Source organism: Lacerta agilis, chromosome Z (assembly GCF_009819535.1).
Source record: "Lacerta agilis isolate rLacAgi1 chromosome Z, rLacAgi1.pri, whole genome shotgun sequence".
Lineage (NCBI taxonomy): Eukaryota > Metazoa > Chordata > Lepidosauria > Squamata > Lacertidae > Lacerta > Lacerta agilis.
In genome coordinates this window covers 46630173-46652212 of record NC_046331.1, presented here as the reverse complement: position 1 = coordinate 46652212, position 22040 = coordinate 46630173, and the positions used below count along the sequence as shown (strand labels likewise).

Genomic DNA, 22040 nt, shown 5'->3' with positions numbered 1-22040 from the left:
GGGTGACTAAAGGAACTAGGTTGAAAAACAGTGATCCAAACTGACAACCAAATGGGTGGTGAAGACATTGCCAAATGGAGGAGCATTTTTGCTTTAAATTAACCAATTATTTTAGTGATTATTTTTAACCTTTCTGATCCATCCAATTTGGCTGCAATGAGATGTGGATTGTACTGTACTGTAATTTACTAAGTTTACACTGAAGTTTGATGCTCAGCCGTTATCTTAATCTGTTCCCACTGCAGCTTTACTGCCAGTTGAGGCAAGAGCAATGTTCAAAAGCACTAACATATCAGCTATCATAAAATCTGCTTGCAAAGCATGCTCTGATGGCCCACACATGGGTGCTTAGTGAACAACTGATCTTTGCCAGGGCACTGGTTGCACTGGTTTCATCTAGTGCAGAGCACTGTGCTCTCTGCCTGGGGCCCACGGACCTTGCTTCCTTCAGCAGAGGGAAGGTACAGAGACGTTTTGGCAGATCGAAGAGGCCAGCGCAGTCATCAAGGTGCTACCTTTGGAGAAACAGCCTTTATTTAAAAGTATGTTGGTTGTGCATATAGTCATCATTACAATCATTTTTCATTGAGGTGAAATATAGGAAGATAGTTCTGAAAGGCAGTTTTGCTCAACTGATGGAGAAGGGAAAGGAAAATTAAGACAGAATCCACCTGGAGCTTGGAGGGGGCAATCCTAGTGTGAATCAATTCCCATTTTCTTCTCCCCTTGAGCTTGTGTAAGAGAAGTTCCAGGTGGACTATACAATTAATTTTATAGGAGGTGAAAAGCCTGATAGCTGCTTCAACATTCTATATGTCACTTGCTCTCTTTTCAGGCTGAAATGGCATTATTTTTTGTGCAGAGCTCCTGTAAGAGGCAAGTAAGGCAGTTTAGCATAACATTATCCATACCCCTTCAAGAGCATCATGCCTCTGTTGTAGGGTGGTGGCACACCCTGGATATCCAATAATCACCTTAATTTCTGCTTTCATTACTATATAAAACTTAAATTACTTGTTTTTTTAAAAAAATATTACTAATATAATTTCCCATCTTAAAATGCCTTATACATTTACAGTACTTAAAACTATTTGAGTTCTGAAGTTTAAAAGGGGGGGAGGAAGGAATATGTTTGGGGGTCAAACACACAGCAAATCCCACTAGGAAAGGAGCAAGAATCAGTAGATTCATAGTGCAATTTTCTTTAAAAAGGAAAGAGAGAACACACAACGGCACCCTCTTTTCATTTCTCAAATGTAAATGAACAAGACAAGGTTATTATACTGTACATGCAATAAGTTACAGCAAGCAAATGACAACAAAGTTGGAGAACTCTACAATTTTAAGCTGGTGACCAGAGCCAAAGGCAGAGGAAAATGGACACTGTGGATGCACGTTTCAAAGTTCCGTAGCTGTGGTGCTGGAGCCACTGCTGTCATGCCTTGTACTTCTGTTTCCCAGTCTCACTTATGACACAAATGTGCTGAAAAAGAGAGAGTTAAAGCACTGTGTGGATTAGCAGTTTAACAGCTAGGAGATGAACAAACACTCTGCAGACGCTGTTACCACTGAGTGTGACCAAGAAATAGGACCCAGGGGACATATTGGCTCCCACTAGGGGCTTCAACATGAGAGAAGCTAATCCTGTTCTTCATAAATATACTGGGGTCGTGAGGAACTGTCCCAGTAGATGCTCCAAGCAGAGCACCCTCTTTTTTTGGAAGGAGAAAAGGAAGTGAATGGAGGCATTGCTGCAGTCCTGGCAAAGCTCCTTTCCTGCCCCTGCACTGGGTGCCTCTCTCTCCTCTCCAACACTGCCCAAAGAGTTGGCTCTGCATTTCTAGTGGGTCCTTCAAATACAGGGCCTATCCTTCCCGCTATAAAGCCCTGTCACCATACACTTCCCTTTCTATATTAGAATTGCCTTAGAATTCTTGGGATGCATTCAATGTAGGGCTATGTAATCTGCAGGTATAGAGCAGTATACAAATTTAATAAATAATAATAATAACAATAAGTTCAATCAGCACAAAGATTTCTTCTTCTGAAACACAACTTCCCCATCCTCCCTTCCCCCATGAGCCCTCTAAATCAGGTTCAAGGCGTTTTCCCAACTCTCTGGAGAAGATCTGCAGAGGAGTGGGGGAGAAGCCCCATTTTGCTGGGGTAATCCTTTTGCTGACAGGAAGAGTTCACAGAATAACCACCATCTTATCAGCCACTAATGACTCCCAGAGTAAGTAGCTCTATTCTCTGCAGTGACAAATTATTTGGTGAATTTATTTCCAAATAACTAATCCCCCAGTTTTTAAAAGAATCCAACATTTCCAACACTTGAAACTTGTTTTTTGGAATAAGAGCAACTGAACACTTCACAAGTCCTTGATTCCGAATTACTCTTTTCCAAATCAACTTTTAGAACTATTCTTTTAGAATTGTATCCATGACTAATTAATGTGTATAAATTTACCCCTCAAGGAGACTGACTACCCTTCTGTAAAAAGGGGGGGGGGGAGGGAAAGGACCCCTGACAGCTCCTGATAAAAAGAAATGGTGGAGAGTGAAGCACAGAACCTGTTAGTCTGAGAGACTGCAGCTGCAAACCTTGGACAAGCTGACACAGGAGGGGTGAAAAGGACAGTACTTTCTTTTTTTAAGTTTTCTTTCTTATTTCTAGTTTAGGGAAAAATACTGTGGTGTTGGTGGGGAAACACAACATTGTGAGAGAGGTTCATAAAATTAAGCTTCGCGTGCAGAAAATCTCCCCTCTGCTTGTAATTTCGGATCCCCTAATAAAACTGGCAATAAATTCAGGACAGACAAAGAAATAAAAGACTTCTTTACAAAACACATAATTAACTTTCCAAATTCACAGCAACAGGATATGGGGATGGCAAGTAGCTCAAACAGCTTTAGAAGGGGGTTAGGCAAAGTCCATGGCTATTACCCATCATAACCAGGTTCAGAGTCAGCGCATCTCTGAGTTAAAGCTACCTGGGGTGTTGAGAGGGGTGGTGCCACAGCAGAGAAGGCCTAGTGCCTGGTGGGCTTCACAGAAGGAAGCCTAGAGACAGACCACTGTGTGAAACAGGGTGATGGACTAGGTGGACCTTTCACTGACGAAGCTGCAGGGCTCCTTTCACCTCATTATCATCAGGAATGAAACCTGAAGGGGTAGCTATTCAGTCTAATTACACCAAGCCACAAAATTATGATATTCTGTAACATCAGCATCAGCTTGGCTGCATGGATATTTAAAAGAACAGAAGCTATGTCAGCTGTCTCATCTGCCCACCTCAGTAGATTCTAAAATGGCCATTTATTTATTTAGATGTTTATATTCTACTTTCATAAAGTATTCCAAGGAAGCTTACAACATACAAACTGTAATAAAATATAAAAATATATATATATATAAGAAAATAATTAAAAACATCGAAATTCAGTAGATACAGTGGTGCCCCGCTAGACGAATGCCTCGCTAGACGAAAAACTCGCTAGACGAAAGGCATTCGCTAGCGGAAGGCTGCCCCGCAAGACGAAAAAGTCTACGGGGCTGCCTCGCAAGACGGAAAAAAATATTTTTTGTCGCGAAAACTAGCGGTTTGCATTGGTGCTTTGCTAGACGAAAAAATCGCTGGACGAAGACACTCACAGAACGAATTATTTTCGTCTAGTGAGGCACCACTGTACTTGTTAGCCTTTCTTGCAAAACTGCTTGGAGACAGGCTCTCTGCCCATCTCTCCTGGGAAATGTCACACTTGACCAATAAGGCTCAAGGATATAGAATTGAGGTTGGAGGAGAACCTAAACTGCTGTCAGGTTAATGGGGTTGTTTGGGAGCCCAACGGAGCTTGATGGGAAATACAGGAAACAGTCCTTCTGCGCAGAGGTTATGTTCTTGACCCCCGCATACATTTGGGGAGTGTGCATAAGACCCCTCCACCCCATTATGTCCCTTTCCCACCCACTTCCAGGTCGCGGAGATGCGAGCATGTGCAGTTGCACACATACTGAACAAGTATGAAACAGTTGTTGCCTGTAAAGTTTATGGCCAGCAGAGCCTGGGGTTCCCCAAGAGCAGAAAACCTCATTCTGGCATTTCTCTACCCACCGGTAAAAGAAGCAAAGGAAATGGTCCCAAGGGGGGGGGGGCTGCGGCTCAGTGGCAGAGCATCTGTTTTGTATGCAGATGGCCCCAGGCTCAATTCCCAGTATCCGCAGTTATGAATGGAAGAGACCTTCTGCCTTGAACCATGGAAAGTTCTGTCAAGTCAGCACTGAAAATACTGGACCAGTGGTTTGACTTTGTGTAAGCCAGTTTCCTACGTTCCTACCGGATAGTAAAGATCAGGCAGAGGGGGAGCAGGAAAAAAATATTACTCTTCCTCAATTTTTACAGAAGACAATTTTTGTTCATTACTTACATTTAGATCTCTGAAGTATTCATTGTAATCTAGAGCGTATCCCACTACAAACTTGTCTGGTACTTCAAACCCTACAACTGAAAAAGAGCCAGAATTCATCTATGTTAAATTTGGGCAATGTTTAGACAATCATATTACATTATTTGGACTATTCATAACCAGTTTCCTATTTGATAATGCTGCCTATTGGCATTGTTTAAAAAACGTAACCAGCTTTGTTACAACATATTAAAACAGGGAGACACAAAACTGACAGTACATTTTGATACAGGGAAAAGCTACACCATGTCGAAAGGAGTGAGACAGTAGGGACTGGGTGACAAGGCGCCAAATGAGTGTAAAAACACATACAGTGGTGCCTCGCAAGACGAAATTAATTTGTTCTGCGAGTGCTGTCGTATAGCGAATTTTTCGTCTTGCGAAGCACCAATGGGAGAATAGCGGTTTGACGAAGAAAAAAAAAATCGGAAATTTTTTCGTCTTGCGAGGCAAGCCCATTGAAAAATTCGTCTTGCGAGACAGCCTTCCGCTAGTGAATGCCTTTCGTCTAGCGAGTTTTTCATCTAGCGAGGCATTCGTCTAGCGGGGTACCACTGAAAGTTAAAGTATAGCAAAAGCTGCAATTTAAGCAGCAATCCTAAACACATTTAATAGGGAGAAAGACCCACTGAACACAGTTGGGAGTAAATATGCCCAGGATTGCGCCGTTACCCATTTCACTTTTAAGTCCTCCAGGTATCTCTACTTAAACACACTGCAAACCAAGTACAGTAAATATCCAGAGGCCGGGTCACTCTCTTTAATTCTGCTCCAGCTCCTATGACTCTTTTCTGTCCTCATTTATCCCTCCCTCCCCATTTTGTAGCACTGCAGTTGTTCTTTAGGCCAGTGACTCCCTGCAGTCAAATTTCATCTACAGTGGTACCTTGGGTTACAGATGCTTCAGGTTACAGACAGTTCAGGTTACAGACTCCGCTAACCCAGAAATAGTACCTCGGGTTAAGAACTTTGCTTCAGGATGAGAACAGAAATCGCACAATGGTGGTGCGGTGGCAGCAGGAGGCCCCATTAGCTAAAGTGGTACCTCAGGTAAAGAACCGACTTCCAGAACAAATTTAAGTTCTTAACTCGAGGTAGCACTGTACTGTACTTTCAATCTGAATAGAGATTTTTACATTGCTTTAAACATGTATATATTTTAAGATGCACTGAACACTTCACTTACAGTCAGGACGGTATCCTACACTTCGAGGTGTTCTTTTGACCAACAAGCTGTTAAAAAGACCCCAAAGCAAAAAAAAAGTGAATTGTGGGTAGAAATTAACCCATGAAATGCACTCCATTCTCCCTGCATGCCAAGCCACTAAGTTCTGTCTTCCCCCACTGAATCAGGATTATAGGGGCAGTGAGAGGGTTCTTTCTACAGCCAAGTTTTAAGTGAGCACAAAGGCTGCTCTTTGACCAATTGTGTATGAGGAGGAGCAGACATTGAAAAGTATTCTCTTCCTCCTTCAGTGGTGCCAGAAGGGGAAATTCAGCACATCACAGTTCTGTGCCTGAAGCATCTCTCCCCTGCCTAGGCCCCTGCACTGCCATGAAACTTGTGCAGCAGAAAAGTGACTTTACCTATGCTCAAAAATATACTATCTACAGTGGGAGAGACTTTCCTCAACATATAGAGAATAAAGAGGTTTGTTTATGACGGCAGAGTTATCCTGATAATATGAGTTAAAAATTAGTATTTATGCTAGCTACTGAGTGAGATGCAAGAGTCATTGCACTAAGAATACAGAAGGTCTACTAAGAGTAAGTATAATATGTTTAAGAGAGAAGTGATCCAAGATGGCACTCATTTTTAGACCCAAAACTAAACTGTTGAAACCTTTAATAAAGCAATTTCCCTTAGACTAGCAGAAGCACAGAGGCAGATTGAGAGCCCACTGGGTCAATGTCCAGCACAAGCAATGGAGAAAAATTCACACCCCAACCTTGAACTTGTTAACTTCTAAATGCAACTGACCTCAAAGGGATACAAAAAGATGTGTAACTGTACCACCTTGTTTCATCATTCCGCAAAAGTTCCCGAGAAAGCAAATTGTAGCACACACAGGAATTAAAACATACCTGGCTACCTTCACCATCTTTGGGTTATACTGCTTAAGCAGAGACAGTAGAGTCTTCATTGTCTTACCAGTGTCAATTATATCCTGACATTTAAAACAAAAACAGCCTTGTGAAGTGAAGCTGCAGCCAAGTACCTCTTAAAGGTTCATAATTAACTAAATCATACATACAAGGAGGAATAAAATTCAGGGTCATTTGGTGCTCATTTGTGTCTGTCAGTAATTATAGGGGGGGGGGCAAAGGGATCATATCTGGGATATGGTCCCAGGATTTGAAATGCACACCAATACTGGATCAGCTCGTTACATGGTCTCCACAAGAACAAGAGCATTTTTGTGTGAAATATTAACAAACTCCAGCTGAATTAAGTCACAATGCAATTAAGCAGAATCAGTTCAACAATGCATTCTTGGCTACCCATTTTAGTAGTAAAAAAATCAGTATGTGAATTAAGTGTCCCCCTGATGGCAGCTGATTGTACAAGGGAAATTGCTTTTTCTTTGGAAAGAGATTTAATCCACACTTTAGCTTAGGGATGGTTGTTGTTCTGGAGTAAAATGGTGCTACTTTGCAATGAAGCAGTAGCATTCATTATTTGTACTGGTTTCACAGCATTACCCCAAATCATACCTATTAAAAAAGGAAAATGTAAACTGTTGTACTTACTTCTACAATCAAGACATTCTAGGAGAAAGAGAAAAATAGAAACTCATGAGTAATTTTAAGTCAACAATTGGTTTCCAATTTATATTTATCCAAACCTTTTCAGGATGCCTGTTTTTCAATTTCATTTCCCTAATTAACCAGCACACAAATATAGGTGGATGCTTCAACTATGAAGCAAACCAGCAGAAAATGGCTACAAAATTATGCCCTGTGGTTAAACGACTCAGGTTTCTACTGCTCATTAGCACAAACTCAAAATTGAAAGTTTATCATAGTTCAGAAATAAAGTGCCAATTTCAATGCAAGAACAACAAGTTTCAGAACTGGGGGGGGGGGAGAAACACCATGTGCTATTCTTTCTAATGCACTGATATTACTTAGCTAGTTTAGGCACCTTCTCAAGGGAAAGCTAACAACAACAAAAATATTGAACATTCATCATCAGAACAGCTTTGTAAAAATTAGGAAGGCCCTGGATTAGTAGCAGAACACCTGCTTTGCATGCAGAAGGTCCCAATTTCAATGCCTGGCTATCCAGCAGGGGCTGGAAATGTCCTGCATCTGAAACCCTGCAGAGAAATCGCCAGTCAGGGAAAACCATCCTGAGCTTGATGGATCAATGGCCTGACTATGTATAAGGCAGTTTATAACTAGTGCCACATTAGAATTCAGAACAGGGAGTACTCATTCATATTTTCATGAGTTGTCTTCATATTTAAAGTAGAGAGTGATTTAGAATTGAATCATGTACCCAAATGTGAATGTGCTATCTATCCATGAAGAAGTTGAGCAGAGGGTGAACCCCCCCCAACCCCCACATAAACAAAGCCTAGAGGCTGCAGAGTCCAAGTAAGGGAGCATCCAAGGCCCTAGAGGCATCATTGGTATGGTCAGTTGCAGACAGAACCTCAAGACGTCCTGTGCAATCCCACATCTCTATATCTACTGGGAGGCACAAACGGAAGTCTTCTGTCATGGCTTAGAGAATAACTGATAGCAGGGAAGTGGGGTCAAGGGTTTCAAAAATTTTGTATGATCCTTATAGCATTACTTGCTACTGTCATTAATATTTACTGTTAGAAGTGAAACGTTTTACACCTTACATGACAAATGAAAGTTGAATATCTTGAAAAGCAGCTCTGTTTGTAAGGCAGAACCAGGAGAGGGGAGACGTAACAGAATATTGCAACAGCCTTTGAGGGTCATTTCTTGCTCTATACAGCAGTAGTCACAAAATAGAGGATGAGTTGAATGCTGCTATTAGTCAGAAGCAGCACTACAAAGAAGACAAGATGCACTTCAGAAGATGTTTGAGTGCAGGAGTGGGGAACCTGTGGCCCTCTAGAGGCTGTTGGACTCCAACCCACATCAGCCACTGCCAGCACGGCCAATGGCCAAGGATGATTGCAAGGAGTTGTAATCCAGCAGCATCTGGTGGGGCACAAGCTCCCCACCCCAGAATTATATTTTAAGAAGTCTTATCTTCTCAATACTGTACTGTAAAGATAAGGGGAAGGGCTCAGTGGTGCGGCAGCTGCATTGCATGCAAAAGGCCTCAAGTTCAACACCCTCCAAGCCCCTCCAGGGTCAGGTTGGTAGGTGATCAGGTGATGGGAAAAGACTCTTTGCTGCCAGAGATCCTGCAGAACCACTGCTAACTAGAGCAAACACACACCACTGCGGATATATTGCAGGCTTGGTTCCATACCACCAAAATAAAGCAAGTATTGCAATAAAGCAAGTAACATGTTTTGTTGTTGTTTCTATTTGGATATAAAAGCTATGTTTACAATATGCTGTAGTCTAGGCCAGGGGCCCCTGCAAGCAAGGGCAGGAGGAGAAAAACCCAGCCCCAGCCAGCTCCACTGCTGTGGCAAGAAGAGAGGTGGTGGTGGCGGCGGCGGGGGGCTTCGTCCACTGGAAGTGGGCAGTGGCGGAGCTTCATGCTCCGGCACCGGGTGGTGGGGGTGGAGAGCGGGGGTGGGGGGTGGAGAGCAGGCGGGTGCAGGGCTGACGCGCATCCGGGGCGGGGCACGCCGCCCACAGGGGTATGACGTGTGTCCTGGGGGCGGGGCATGCTGACTGCAGGGGCGTGGCACCCAGCGCAGGTGGGGAGGGGGCAGCCACGATGGCACCTTACAGGGATTGCACTGCCGGGAGCGGTGCACTCCCCCCACACTACTGTTCCTCCGCCAGTGGAAGTGGGTGGGTTGCCTGTAGCTGCACCCTGGTCCTCATAAAGAGCAGTATCTGCGGAGTGCAACAAAGCAAGGTGCAATGAAAGGAGGCATGCCTGCAGTCTGACCTGCAGCTTCCTGTGTTCCTTTGAAGATATATCAGACTGTAAGAGCTAATCCTAGAAACAAAAGTGTCAGGGGAAATAATAAACTTGAAACCTGAACCAACAAAAGGCCACAAATAAACATAATATGCCTACATCTGTGCCAGGTTGCACTTCATTGATTCAGATTTCAAGTCTTATACTTTGGTTTTTTAAATTGTTTCCTTGATTTGATTACTGTAGCATTATGTTTCTTTGGTCACAGTTATCTCCTTTTATATTTCTAAAGTAACAAGACTCCCAAAGAGTATTTGCAGATTACTTTTTTCAAATTTAGATCGCCTTCAACAAACAGACTTTGCAGCATGGAACACTGGAAGAAAAATGAGGTAAATTCCTCCTAAGGTGCTGCATGCAGTTGATATGGCTATTATAATGTTTCTTAGTAGCAAAAGACAACATAAGCCACATCCATCAGTAACAAGTGCCCTACTTGATCAAAACAATAGTTTTGTCTAGCCCTCATTCCAGCAGTGACTCTCAGGTGCTTCTGGGGACTTACAAGTTGGGCATGGAGATAATAACCTTCCCCAGTTTTTGTCCCCAGCATCTGGTATAGAGAGCTCTGCTGCTTCTGTATAATGAAGTTCTACTTCGCTATAACAGCCAATAGGAGTTGATGTGTTTTTTCTCTATGATTTTTTTTAAGCCCCTAAGGAAGAGGCGACAAAAACATACACAGCAAATACAGCCAGACACCCTGGCAAAGCCAGCGAGAGATGAGGAGCTTGCAACCTGGTACATGTGCACTCTCACCTTTATTTGCACCTCACAGAATGGATTCAATTGTGCTCTGTTTTTAAGTGTAACTAACTGGTGATGGAAATTAGTAGCATACAAAAGTGCTTCACAGAAACCTCCGTATCTCTCTCTCTCTCTATATATATGTATCACCATTTATTACATACCTTGCCAGTCAAGGTTGAGAGGTCGTCCCCACCAATTACTTTTATATCACCAGTGGACTGGTCATTCTGATTTTAGAGAGAAAAGAAAAAGTAAGTGTTTGGAGGAGAATAATTATAAAGTGAATCTTCACTAAACACAAAAACAAACAAACCAAAAACCCTACTCAAAAAATGAAGCTTTTAAAAAGTTTGTAAATCCTGGCTGGCAACATTCACCATACTACAGGGGAAGAGGAATATTTTCCTAATTCTGCACAGAATAAGGCTTCTTCTTTTTCTTCTTCTTCTTCCCATCAGGTTTTTTTCAGAGATGTGAACTCAAAGTGACTTACAAAGACAGGAGTGCTTCTCCCCCACCTTGACTAAGCCTCTTAAAAATGAACATAAAACATCACTCCCACCCACAGTCTGGAAGAGACAGTCTAGGACGTACCAGGGACTAAAAAGGCGATTGACAGAATGGATAGCTGAAAGTACATCTTCATTATTTTTAAATATGAGGACATACCAAAATGGAAAGGTACAAAACATCTAGGAAAGAAGGCACTTAATGTTTCCATTCGCTGTTTTAAGAAGCAGGAAGCTGGCATACTTGTATCTTTGCTTTTGCCAACAAACAAGAATTGTGTACCGTATGTGTTTTTTGAAAAAAGAAATACACTATCACTCATGTGATATCAATACCCTACTTTGTAAACTTGCCTAATCCCAACCCTCAAAACTCTGTAAACAATTTAATTTCTAATTTCACAGACAACTGAAGCAAATTATAAATTTTTGTTTCCAATTAGGTTGTTTCTACATATCTCCCCTCCTTTTTGTGTACTGATTAGGTCCTTAGTTAAGGGGAAAGGGATCACAGAAGTATAGTGCCCTGATCACAGAAATAATATGTTCCATATGTGCTTTTCAAATTCTGAGTTTAAGTTTTTCTTATATAACTTTAAACTCCCAAGTATTTTCTGTTTCCTCAGTGATTAATGTTACACTGAACAATCGCCAACCTTCTTAAAGTAAAAGAAAAACCTTTAATAATCAAAAAATAAAACCAAGCACATAATTTCCAAAAGCAAGTAGTTATCCTCCTTGGACCTAAGCCTCAGCTAAATGTTTAACATCAATGGTATTCCTCATAGAATCATAGAACTGTAGTTGGAAGGTGTGGGATGTAAAAACGTATTGCAGTCAAATACAACATTCCTATAATAATATAATAATAATAATATTTATTATTTGTACCCCGCCCATCTGGCTGGGTTTCCCCAGCCACTCTGGGCGGCTTCCAACAGAAATCAAATACAAAAATATCAAACATTAAAAACTTCCCTAAAAAGGGCTGCCTTCAGGTTTTTTCTGAATGTCAGGTAGTTGTTTATTTCCCTGACCTGTGATGGGAGGGCGTTCCACAGGGCGGGCGCATTCCTACAATGCACATGCAATGTATCACTCAGGAGAAAACTTGCTAGTTCCTCCTGAGCTGGGACAGACTTCCTTTGCATGTGACTTAGTGTGGGTGTGGCCTGTTCTTGGACAGAGGAGCACACGGCCTCCACGTTCCGCTCTTCTTCTTCTCCATTTTTGTGTTCCTAAGAGTCAGGATAAGTGACTGCTGAATCGCAACCACTTGAGACTATTTCCCTTATGGGATAGTTCACATAGTTATAGGTTGTTCTGTAAATTAAGTCTGCCTTCAGGGATCTTATTGTGAACTGGATGGTTGTAAGTAAACTAGTTTTATGTTAACTATAATCAGATGGTCGTGTCTATTCTTTTAGGAGGGATATAAAAAGGGAAACCAGGAATCCTAAATAGTAAGGCTCAGATGAGCCTGCAACTAGCTAACCGCTGTGTGATTTAAAAGGGGGATTGTTTAACAACTCTGCTAAGTTATAGAACTTACTGACGCAAGTTAGGAAGGATATAATAAAATAATATATCCTCTTCTGCCTCCCTAAACATCCTCACAGAAGGGACCTCCAAGAGTCATGTAGCCCAACCCCCCACAATGCAGGAATCACAACTATAGAATGCCTGTCAGATGGCCATCCAACCTCTGCTTTAAAACCTCCAGTGCCATTTGACTATGACATGGAAGATGCAGCAGGCTTGTTTGCTGCTGTTCCCGAAGGCAGAACCAGAACTAGCAGGTTCAAATGACAAGCCGTTCAACAGGCAGCCTTGGAAGGTGGCAGACTCTCCTTCATTGGTGCTTTTAAACAGTATCTGCGTGAACAACTGCAGACACACTTACGCAATAGCTCTTCAACCTGATGAAGTCAACAGTCATAGGGATAGATTTGTCACTGTTTCGATTCAGGGCTTTGATATAATCCAGCAAGTCAGCAAAGAACTTGTAGCCCCCTTTAAGTACACAGAGAGCCACGATGTGATGCCCTCCCATACTCTGCATGATTTCTCGTGCCAGTCTTTCTGTTCTGTGGAAAGAGAAACAAACTAATTTGCCACACCGAGCCCAGTGCCAGGTCACTCACAGTGTGTGTGTGTGTCACACACACACACACACACACACACACTTATTTGTACCATTTCTAAACCAGCATTTATCTAAGGAGATTCCAGGGCATATAGAAATCAATATCATAAGATTAATAAATTACAACATAAAAATATAAAACTATTCCAAAAGACCAACAGTCAGAACATGAGTTAAAATCAAACTGCTACTCTAAGGCCTGCCCAAAAAGATGTGTGGGATTGCAAGAAGGGTGTCCCAATAAGATGTCAACACCCAGACTGGCAAGTAACAGAAGAGGTCCTCCTTCAATGTCAGGGGACCACCAGGGGTCAGCAGAGAGCACAATGAGGGGGTGAGAGGGGTCTCGGATGCTGAGGCTTCTGAGGAACACCTGGAGAGTTTGAGCATGTCATGCAACAGCAACGAGCAGGAACAGGGTGGCATGGTGGAGGGGCTGTCAGACTCTAGAGAGCCCGAACGCCACCTGAGCAGCCAGCTGAGCAGGTCGGGAACAGAGGGGGAGGTAGCAGCCCCGTCACCTCAACAACATAGGGGAATCAAACGGAAGGGAGGAGAAGATTTGGGGTTCCCCAACTACAGTGTTGGAGGCGTTCCCGCCGAGCGCCACTTCCGGAATCTGAAAGTGACTGAATGGACATTAGAACTTTAGCTCTGACTTGTACATATTTGTATAATAAAACAATGTAAATATACAGATTGGGAGTCAAGAGTAGTTACTCGTGGGAAGCACCACCAAGCCCTGACATTCAAGAACTTGAGACTGAAAATTATTCTCATTCTATAATATTTTATTATTCACCCCCACTAGCTTGGATAAACCATGGTAAGAATTCATGCAAAGATAAAGCCAACAGAGCATCTTTCCCTGATATTGGATTTATCTCCCATCTGACAAAATAGGGCTATTTACTGGTCAGTGACATTTCTGCTTTTTCTCACTTGTCAAGGTTAATCTAATAGCAGTACTGCCAAACGCCCTTGATTTTACAGGGCAGCATGTGCCAAAGTAAATCTCAGTCTCTGCCTAGTTACTGGACAACTTTCAAAAGATATGAAGCATACAGGTCTTCAGAAGGTAAATTTAATTCACTTTTTAAAGCATAAGGCACCAACAATACGCTCTGGAAATTCAGAAACAAGGAAACAGAAAGCTGTTCAAATTTTTAAAGCTCTGTGCTTTCAAGATTTATACACCAGCGTCAGTGAGGAAACCTGTTACCTAATATACACACATGCACACACTTAATTTACAGTTTGTCCTTATATCCCTTTTCTCATTAACACATGAATTATGGGCAAATTACCTGTCTTTTTATGGGTCAGGAACTGGTAACAATTTGCTAGAGGTGCAGAAAATTAGAGTACAGTAATGGTTCCCAAACTTCACCACCCCCTTGGACCACCTCAAAATTGCTGATGGACCACTTAAGGATTTTTGTTTGCTGTAGCAATGGTAATGTACTCCACTAGAGGCCATTTGATTTGCAGTTGCATTTTTACTTCTTAGATATTGTACTTTTTGTATTACAATTTAAAACCCAATATAAGAATTAAAGGACACAATAAAAATACTATTATGAATCAGTATCAATATTTAATGTGATGGATGTGCCATCTCCTGTTTTCAGCCACAAATCCACATAAATGCTGTGGACAGCCTGAATGGAGCAGTCATCCGCAGACCATAATTTGGGTTCCACTAAACTAAGGAGTGCAACCCAGGAGGAGCTGTGTGCTCCTCAGAGCATTGTATTGCTGGCATAGATGTTCCCTTCCAGAGCAACTGCATTTACTGTCTACAGAGGAAATTTATCTACACTCCAGTAAACCAGACACTGCTTCCAAGCAAGCTGCAAAAGCCACCATAAAGTAAAACCTCCTTAGAACAAACATGCAGAGGCTTGCATTCAAATAATCATTTTTGAATATTGCTGAGAGTAAAACAAACCTGTCCATAATAAGCCCATGAGGAATATATACTTTTTCCAAATCTTCTGCATAATGTTTTGGTATGCAAAACAAGTCTAGGTCATATCCTTGTTCATCATCTCCAATCTAAAAGAAAAACAGAAATGCTGAGGTCAGGTACAATGCGTTACATATCCTCCCAGAGAACAAAAACATATTAAAAAGCCTCATAATCTGGGATTACTCAAAAATTCAAAGATATAATCCATTGGCAGAGTGTATGTTTTGCCTGTGTGAGGCAGGGGGCTTCAACTATGGTATTTCCTGTGAAAAAGATCTCAGGGAATGGATTTTATTCTGTTAATTAGCTGATGCCCTTTGAGATGAAGGAAAAAATATTTTGATGCAAAGATAGTTTGTGCAGTTGGGGTGGGTTATCATTTATAAGGGAAAAATGGGAAAAGTTAAATAAAAATAATATAGAGAAAATATCATCTAAGGACTAGGCAAGGCAATGAGAACTTCCAGAGCTATGGAAGAGTCAGTGGGATCAATAGAGGACAATGGCGCACCATTTCTGGTTTGAATCCTCAAAATACATGACAGCAAAGCTCCACAGCAGAGCATGCAAGTACAGTTTCCTCTTCCCCACCCTCCAGCAAACAGGGCTCCTCCAGGAAGGCAAGCAGAATGATGCTACTCATGGGTCTATCTGCCACCACAGCCTTCACATCCTACCCACAGACTCATTGACTCTGGGAGGAATGCGCCAGCTGAAAACTGCAGACAACTATAATCTTCTCCCATCTTTTAATTGGGAATCGTGATCCTGCTACAGGCATACTTTAGCACCAAGAGACTGCTGGGCACCGCACAGCTGACCAGGGACCAGGGAGAAAAAGTGGGGAAGGGTTGAGGGGAATCAAGTGGCAGGGGAGGAAGTAGTTTGGGAGAGGCTTTGGGGAAGAAGTGGACCCTGAGGAGGAGGAGGAGTATTATGCTGACCCTTTCAGTTCCCACCTTTTTTTTAAAAAAAATAGCAACATAAGTTGTTGTTTTTTTGAGGGGGGATTTGATTTTAAAAACCCAAAAGTTTGAGGAAAAAGCCAGGATACTCCAATACAAGCAGCTCTTAAAATAATATAACCCCAAGATATCAAAAACAAAACACTGTTTGGAACGTTTAAAAGATGTTAGAGAATACTGAAAACCTGAGTTTCAAACAGCAGTAAGTGACTAGACCTTATTAGTCCTAGAGATACATTTGACGACTTTTAAAGGGACAGTGGGTGGGGAGGGGCAGTGGGTGCCACTGTGGGTTAAACCACAGAGCCTAGGGCATGCTGATCAGAAGGTCGGTGGTTCGAATCCCCGCAACGGGGTGAGCTCCCGTTGCTCAGTCCCAGCTCCTGCCCACCTAGCAGTTCGAAAGCACATCAAAGTGCAAGTAGATAAATAGGTACCGCTCCGGCAGGAAGGTAAACGCCGTTTCTGTGCACTGCTCTGGTTTGCCAGAAGCGGCTTAGTCATGCTGGCCACATGATCCGGAAGCTGTACGCCAGCTCCCTCGGCCAGTAATGCGAGATGAGCACCGCAACCCCAGAGTCGGACATGACTGGACCTAATGGTCAGGGATCCCTTTACCTAAAGGCATGGAGAGGTGCATGTTCCCCTTATCAAAGCTAAGATCAACATACTGATTATGTGTGTGTGGTTTTTTAATTGCGTCTGCTACCAACGAGGCTTGGCTGTCCTGTATGCTACTTAGAGCAGCAATATTGTATACAACTAAAGAATCCTTCACTGTGAATCAGGGGTCAGCAACCTTTTCCAGCCGTGGGCCGGTCCACCTTTCCTCAGAGCATGTGGTGGGCTGGACTATATTTTTTTGGGCGGGGGAATGAACAAATTCCTATGCCCCACAAATAACCCAGAGATGCATTTTAAATAAAAGGACACATTCTACTCATGTACAAACACATTGATTCCTGGACCATCCGCGGGCCGGATTGAGAAGGCGATTGGGACACATCCGTCCCCCAGGCCTTAGGTTGCCTACCCCTGCTGTGAACTATAGTCTCATGAGAAACATTCTGCAGGTAGAAAGAACTAATTTGGGAACCAATATGGTTTTCCTTAATTTCTTACACCAATAAATTTGTCCTCTGCCATTACATTTACCTTTCTGGAAAGATGCATTTATCCAACTTGTGATAGTAATTGTATTATTGTCTGCTTTATCAGTCTCTTGGGCTATGATTTCATTCATATTTACTGCAAGCTCTCCTATCATGTTTGTTTTTGTCACACTGTGTGTGTGTTATAGTCTACTTGTACATTAAAAAAATAAATTTTAAAAAGATAGTACAGAGGTATTCACTTCCATATGCAAGATTTGTGTGTGCTGTCTTTTCACACATGGTTCTAAAGATGCTACAGTGAAGTGTTTTATATATTTTTATTATTAATTTTTATTAAATAATTTCTTGTGTTACAAAACAAAAATTAAACAGGGAAAAGTGAAAGAAAGAAAGAAAGAACTAATTTGATTGCAGCAGCAAGCCAGACGCGCTTTTATGCAACAGCCTTGAGAGGAACACCATGCTCCTTTGCCTCTTCATAAACCAGTTGGTTAACACCCACATGGCAGAAAGAAACTGAACCCAGCTTATGATAAATAGATGCTGAAAATGTATCTTAATGTTCCATGGAGACTGAAGCACTTGGAACAGAACACCCTTCCCCAAACTGGTGCCCTCTAGTCAAAAACACCTGAAAGGCTAGAATAAAATATACTGCAGCAATCCATGAACAGCAAATGTTCAAATTTATCAGAAGGCTTGTGTAGAATCCTGTTGGCTCTATATTTATTATTAGGTTCCTCAAATAACATTTTCTCATCTTTGTACTGAACTGAGGATTTCAGTTCATCTGCCAGGGAAAGAGGTTCTATTAGTGGGCATTACTGGTGTCTGGAAGACCCCAGATTGGGTTCCCCTACTTGCAGTGCCTACTATGAGAGAATTATTTATTTATTTATTTTTAAATTTTCTATACTGCACTTCACCAGAGGATCATAGGTGAAGGGCCAAATACATAACACATAGTAAAGAACAAAAACAACAATTTAAAAGGCTGTATAATGCTTAACTAGCCAAGGTCCAGGGAGAAGAGGAATGTTTTTGCCTGGCGCCTAAAGATACAGTATATAATGAAGGTGCCAGGTGAGCCTCTCTTAAATGCCACAAACAAGGAGCCACTGCAGAAAATGTGTTCTTGTGTTGTGACTCTCTGGACCTCTCATGAAGGAGGCACACAAACAAGGGCCTCCGATTATGATCACAGGGTCCGGGTAGTCTCATATGGGGAAAGGTGGTCCTTGGGGTATTGCAGTTCTGAGTCAAAACCCAGCACTTTTAACTGAGCCTGGAAAATAATTGGCAACTGGAGCAGTTGTGCCAGGATTGGTGTAGTATGCTCAAACTGGCTTGCCCTGGTGCGCAACCTGGCCTCTGAATTCTGCACCAAGTTTCCGAACCGTCTTCAGAGGAAGCCTCACATATAATGCATTACAGCAATCAAACCTAGAGGTTACCAGAGCATAGACAACAGAAGTAATGTTCTGAATCCAGGGAGGATTTCTTGGCTGAGTGGTTTCACCACTGCCTCCTTGAAGCGGGCAGGGACCACCTCCTCTCGCAAGACAGTATTAACCACCTCCCTGTCCCAGCCAGCTGTCCCTCCCCTGCGAGTTTCTATCAGCCAGGAGGGGCAAGGGTCCAGAGCGCAAGTGAGTGCCCTGACTGATCCCAGCCCCTTGTCCATGTCTTTGAGCCTTACTAATGGAAACTCATCCAACACAACAGGACTAGACTGTGCTCTGGACACCCCTTGAGATTCATCTGCTGTTAACAGTGGCGGCAAGATGCTGGCAGATGCAAGCAGTTTTATTTGATGCTTTGCAGCCAAATCACAGTGAGCTACTGTCCTTCCTCCCACCTCCTTTGCTCCCGACTGTAAAAGGTCCTGTACTACCCAGAAAAGCTCTGTGCTGGACAGCATAGCGAGGAGGCATACTTTGCTATCATTCACTGCCACTAAGTAAGCTTGATGATGATCGCTCGCCGGTGTTCAATTGCATTCCACTGGAGTTTTCATTCATTTGCGTTCAAGCCATCTCCGAGCTTTTCTCCTTGTCCTAAGCTCTGCAGTATATCAGGAAGCCAAGCTCCTTGCATTGAACTTGACCAGCGTTAAGCAGCAACTGATCAATCCAGACTTTTGTACCTCTTCAATTCAAGAAGTAGGGGTCAGGCAGTGGTAGCAGTTCCTCTATGAACATCAGTTCAGAAGGCATGGGTTCAAATGATAACATAAAAGATGCCATGTTGTTGAAATTTCAGAGTATTTCAACAGAGGCAACTTTGAAGTTTCCTGACTTGTGGTGATGCCTCTCTCTCTCCCTACTAAATCTGGCTTTTGGCACACCACCTTTATTCTACTCCTCAAGTTATAACAATATAATAATATAACATAATATAATATAATATAATACATAAGTATAAGTATTGTATATAGTTGTATACTGTATTTAAGTATTGCAGAAAGAAAGAATAACCATCCTGAGATGAGGAAAACTGAAATTCAAAATCCACTTTCATAGTAAGTAAGGCACTGGGTTAATTTAATGAAAAATGTTCAAACTTATGGTGCTGTCTTTTCCAACTCTAAATAGTGCTGACATGTTCAGTTACAGGAATCAGTTGGAGTCCTTTTTATTTGCATCAAACCCAAATATAGCTAGCTCAAGTTAATGAAGTCAAGGACACAGAAGAACCATATTTCAGAACTAGACTCCTTGAACAGGAAATTACTCATCTTCACAAGTGCTTGGTGAGCACAGTCCTATGCACATTTACTAGGAAGTAAGCACCACTGAGTTTAATAGGTTACACAGCACAATCCTAACCATGTCAATGCAAAAATAAGTCCTATTGAATTCAGTGGGGCTTACTCCCAGGCAAGTGGGTTTAGGATTGCAGCCCAAATGTGTCTAAGGCTGCAACATTAAACCACTTACCTAGAAATAAGCTGATTGACCTCAGTAGGCCTGATATTTTATTTATTTTTAAGAACACAAAAGATAGTTGCATACTTTATAGGTATTAACTCTAGCAATATCCATATGCAAACAGATAAATTATTCGAAACAAAATAGGAAATTCTTTCCAGTAGCACCTTAGAGACCAACTGAGTTTGTTCTTGGTATGAGCTTTCATGTGCATGCACACTTCTTCAGATAAATTATTGTAATAGTTTGATGCAAAAGGCATAACTTGAGATGAAGGCAATCTGAATATGCCCAGAAACCTGATTCTTTATTGTTGTCTTATACCTCAAAAAACCAGCCCTAGTATATTAGAAATACAGATTATGGCCAGGGTCATGAGTGCCTGTACAAGTTAAGCCTTCTATCCCTTATCAGTAACGCTCCGGGGAAAACATCATTTCCCCCTTTTAAAAACCTTTTCCCTTGAGACACCAAATGAATATCCCCCTCCACTTTAAACTCTTCAACCCTCCCCAGATTAACCTCTAGTTTAAAGCCATTCTCCTCCTCCTCTTCTTTGAACCCCATTAGCTGGGGGTACATAATAATTCCCCCAATTCTCTGAATGTAACAACATGTTTTTTCCTTCTGTTCCAGGTTACCATTCTCCTCTCCAGTTTCCGGAAGAGGCACTAACCCTGCCCTCCCCCAGCGCCCCTTCAAAAAGTAGGGAAGTGAGGAGGGCTGACCCTGGTCCAAATCAGCCTCCCCAAATTCAGCTGCACAACCAACTGGACGCTTCTTTACCTGCCCTGCCTGCAGCAAAACATGCCTCTCCCCTTTCAGTCTCTGCAGCTGCAGCAGGCGCTGAAACCCTCCAAGGCTTTGACTTCACTCCCAAAGGCTTTGACTTCACTCTTCCTTCGTATGCCAACCAACTGCCCCTTAACAAAACCTGGAATTATATAGCCAGATTCTTAGAAATGCAGGTGGTGTGCCTCTTTATGTTTGAGTGTTTTAAACTTCTTGTATATTATAATGCATTGCAATCATCCCCTTCCCTTGATTTTACAGTTTTATCATATTTTGTAAAGGATCTGAGGCTTTTAAAGGTGTTTTTCTCTTTTGGGGGGCCATCAATTGGTGCATGAATTTTATGAAATAATATATGCAAACCATCAAATCATTTTGGGGGTGGCGTGCGTGCGTGTGTGTGTGGAGGGGATAAATGCGGGGGAGCTGGAGGTCCACAAGTGCCTCTTCTCCCTACCCCCCTTTAAGCGGACCTCACATCCCCAGACACCCCACCGCAGGCTCCAGCCCCCCTGCCCTTAGCCTTCGAGCACCTTCCCACATTATGGGTTCCTACCCCAGCTTCCACCCTTGGCGGGGGGGGGGGGAGAGAAAGCCCCGATGCCCCCCCACGCCTTGCAGACCCTTTGAGGGTCGCCCCACCCCATGTGGGGCTATGTCCGCAGCCCCCCCTCCCAGCCCCCTCCCCTCTCCCCTCGCCCCTCACCACGATGCAGGCGGCGCTGGCGCGGGGGTGACCGCTGTGCCCGGCCATGGCGGCGCGGGAGGGAGCGGCCGGCCGGCGAGGCTCTCCTCGGTCCCTTCTCGGTCGCGGGGCTCAGGCAGCGGGGGGAAGGGCTGCTGGGCGGCTGCCGGCGAGATGGTGCGGACAGAAGAGAGGGAAGGAGCGGCGCGCGGGCGGGCGTGCCGGCAGCAACCGCCTCAGCCCAGCCCAGCGCTGCTTGTGAGGAGGACGCCTCCCGCGACGCCCGCCGCGCGCAACATGGCCGCCGCCGCCGCCGAGGGGCGGGGGGGGGGAAGCCGTCGTCGTCGCCTCAAGGCCTCACGAGAAACAAGCCCTGTGGGATGTCACCCCCATATGTCTCCACATAAGGTGAGGGGGAACAACGCCCCCCCTTCCCCGCCACACATATAAAGAACAACAGTGCCCATAGATTGTGTGTGAATGTGAATATGAATATGTGTGTGTGTGTGTGTAAGGGAAACTCAACACCCCCGTATAAAAACGAGGGCCGTGCTCACCCCCACCCCAAATAATAGTAAACGAACTATCAAATAAATCGAAAATAAGTACTCGTAAAGGAG

General features: G+C 43.1%; 1 protein-coding gene across 1 annotated transcript; it reads right to left on the bottom strand.

Annotated features, from left to right (window-relative positions):
- Positions 1 to 512: 512 nt before the first annotated feature.
- Positions 513 to 21546, bottom strand: HPRT1 (hypoxanthine phosphoribosyltransferase 1). The gene is made up of 9 exons (XM_033137416.1): positions 21442 to 21546; positions 14913 to 15019; positions 12719 to 12902; positions 10468 to 10533; positions 7219 to 7236; positions 6553 to 6635; positions 5654 to 5700; positions 4429 to 4505; positions 513 to 1483 (listed from the first exon to the last, which is right to left on the bottom strand). The coding sequence occupies exons 1-9, from the start codon at positions 21487 to 21489 to the stop codon at positions 1436 to 1438; spliced, it is 678 nt and encodes a 225-aa protein (XP_032993307.1). The 5' UTR covers positions 21490 to 21546; the 3' UTR covers positions 513 to 1435.
- Between the last annotated feature and the right edge of the window lie 494 nt (positions 21547 to 22040).

Coding starts and splice junctions, on each gene's coding strand:
- HPRT1 (XM_033137416.1), bottom strand. CDS start 21,489: ATGGCCGGGCACAGCGGTCACCCCCGCGCCAGCGCCGCCTGCATCGTG. Junction 12,903..14,912: donor CATGGGCTTATTATGGACAG/GTTTGTTTTACT, acceptor CTCTTTCCACAG/AACAGAAAGACTGGCACGAG. Junction 1,484..4,428: donor AATACTTCAGAGATCTAAAT/GTAAGTAATGAA, acceptor TCTCTTTTTCAG/CACATTTGTGTCATAAGTGA.